Source organism: Cyprinodon variegatus, unplaced genomic scaffold, assembly GCF_000732505.1.
Source record: "Cyprinodon variegatus isolate N-32 unplaced genomic scaffold, C_variegatus-1.0 Scaffold1175, whole genome shotgun sequence".
NCBI lineage: Eukaryota > Metazoa > Chordata > Actinopteri > Cyprinodontiformes > Cyprinodontidae > Cyprinodon > Cyprinodon variegatus.
Window position 1 is genome coordinate 42404 of NW_015151628.1, and position 1069 is coordinate 43472.

Below are 1069 nucleotides of genomic sequence, written 5' to 3' on the forward strand. Positions count from 1 at the left end.
AGAAATTTTTAAAATTTGAAGCAGGCTGGGAGCTACATGGAGGAAACTGTTATTATTTCTCGAGCAATACATCCAACTGGAATGAGAGCAGAGATTCCTGCAGAGATCTGGGAGGAGACCTGGTGAAGATAGACAGCAAAGAGGAGCAGGTATGAAACACTGCTGCAGCTTCATGCTCTAACTCAGCTCAGAAAAGTCTAACAAAGTTATCATCATAATCTTCTTCTATTCAGATGTTCCTGAACATCAGAGTGAGAGACTTGATGAAGAGAGATGAGGATATGTTCTGGATCGGACTGACGGACTCAGAGATAGAAGGCAGATGGTTTTGGGTGGATGGATCACGTCTGAACGAAAGGTTTGTTGCAGTTGAAAGTATGTATTTTATTGGGGACTGTTAAGCCTACTTATCTCTGTTTTTCTGTTATTCATGACTTAGTTTGACTTTTTGGAGGAGTGAACAACCAGACGACCTAAGCTATGGACATGTTAAAGATGCTGACTGTGTGAGGATGGGGTTGCAAAAGAAGGTTGCTGATCTGAGGACCTGGTTTGATATATCTTGTAATCAGACCCAGAAAAGTATCTGTGAGAAATCAGCAAAAGCTGGACAGAGTTCATGTGTTTTTAAGTGAAGTTCAGGTTTTCCTATAAAACAAACTAAGTCCAGGATCCAGAAGCTCCAGAGCTGCTGGTTACATCAGGATGGATACATGATAAAACTTGTTCAAGGGACCTGCAATAAGCAGCTGGTTCCACAATTAAATATTAATGTATTTTTGACATAATACCTGTGAGTTTCTAAGCTCCTTGTCATTTAGTCTGATTCTCAGCTTCTTCAGTCCCACTGTTTGTTTGTTTTGTTTATTTTGCATAAAACATAATAAACCCAAACCTTAAGATAAAATGAGTCCAGAAGAACCTCTTTATTACCGTATTCATGTCACTTATCTTTCTGATAGACTGAAGCCCAATCACAGCTGGCAATAATTTCAACCATATCTACATCAGTTCCTTGTGGGTCAGGTCTGTGTCTCTTCACGCCCGCTGTTAAACATTCTTGTTTAGG

The 1069-nt window shown here is 39.9% G+C and overlaps 1 protein-coding gene across 1 annotated transcript; it reads left to right on the forward strand.

Annotated features, from left to right (window-relative positions):
- Nucleotides 1-5: 5 nt before the first annotated feature.
- On the forward strand, nt 6-937 carry LOC107101939 (C-type lectin domain family 4 member E-like; the record flags this gene model as incomplete). Its single annotated transcript, XM_015401031.1, has 3 exons — nt 6-149; nt 234-358; nt 440-937. Coding segments are annotated over 3 exons (465 nt in total), but the record flags the coding sequence as incomplete, so codon positions are not given.
- Nucleotides 938-1069: the final 132 nt, after the last annotated feature.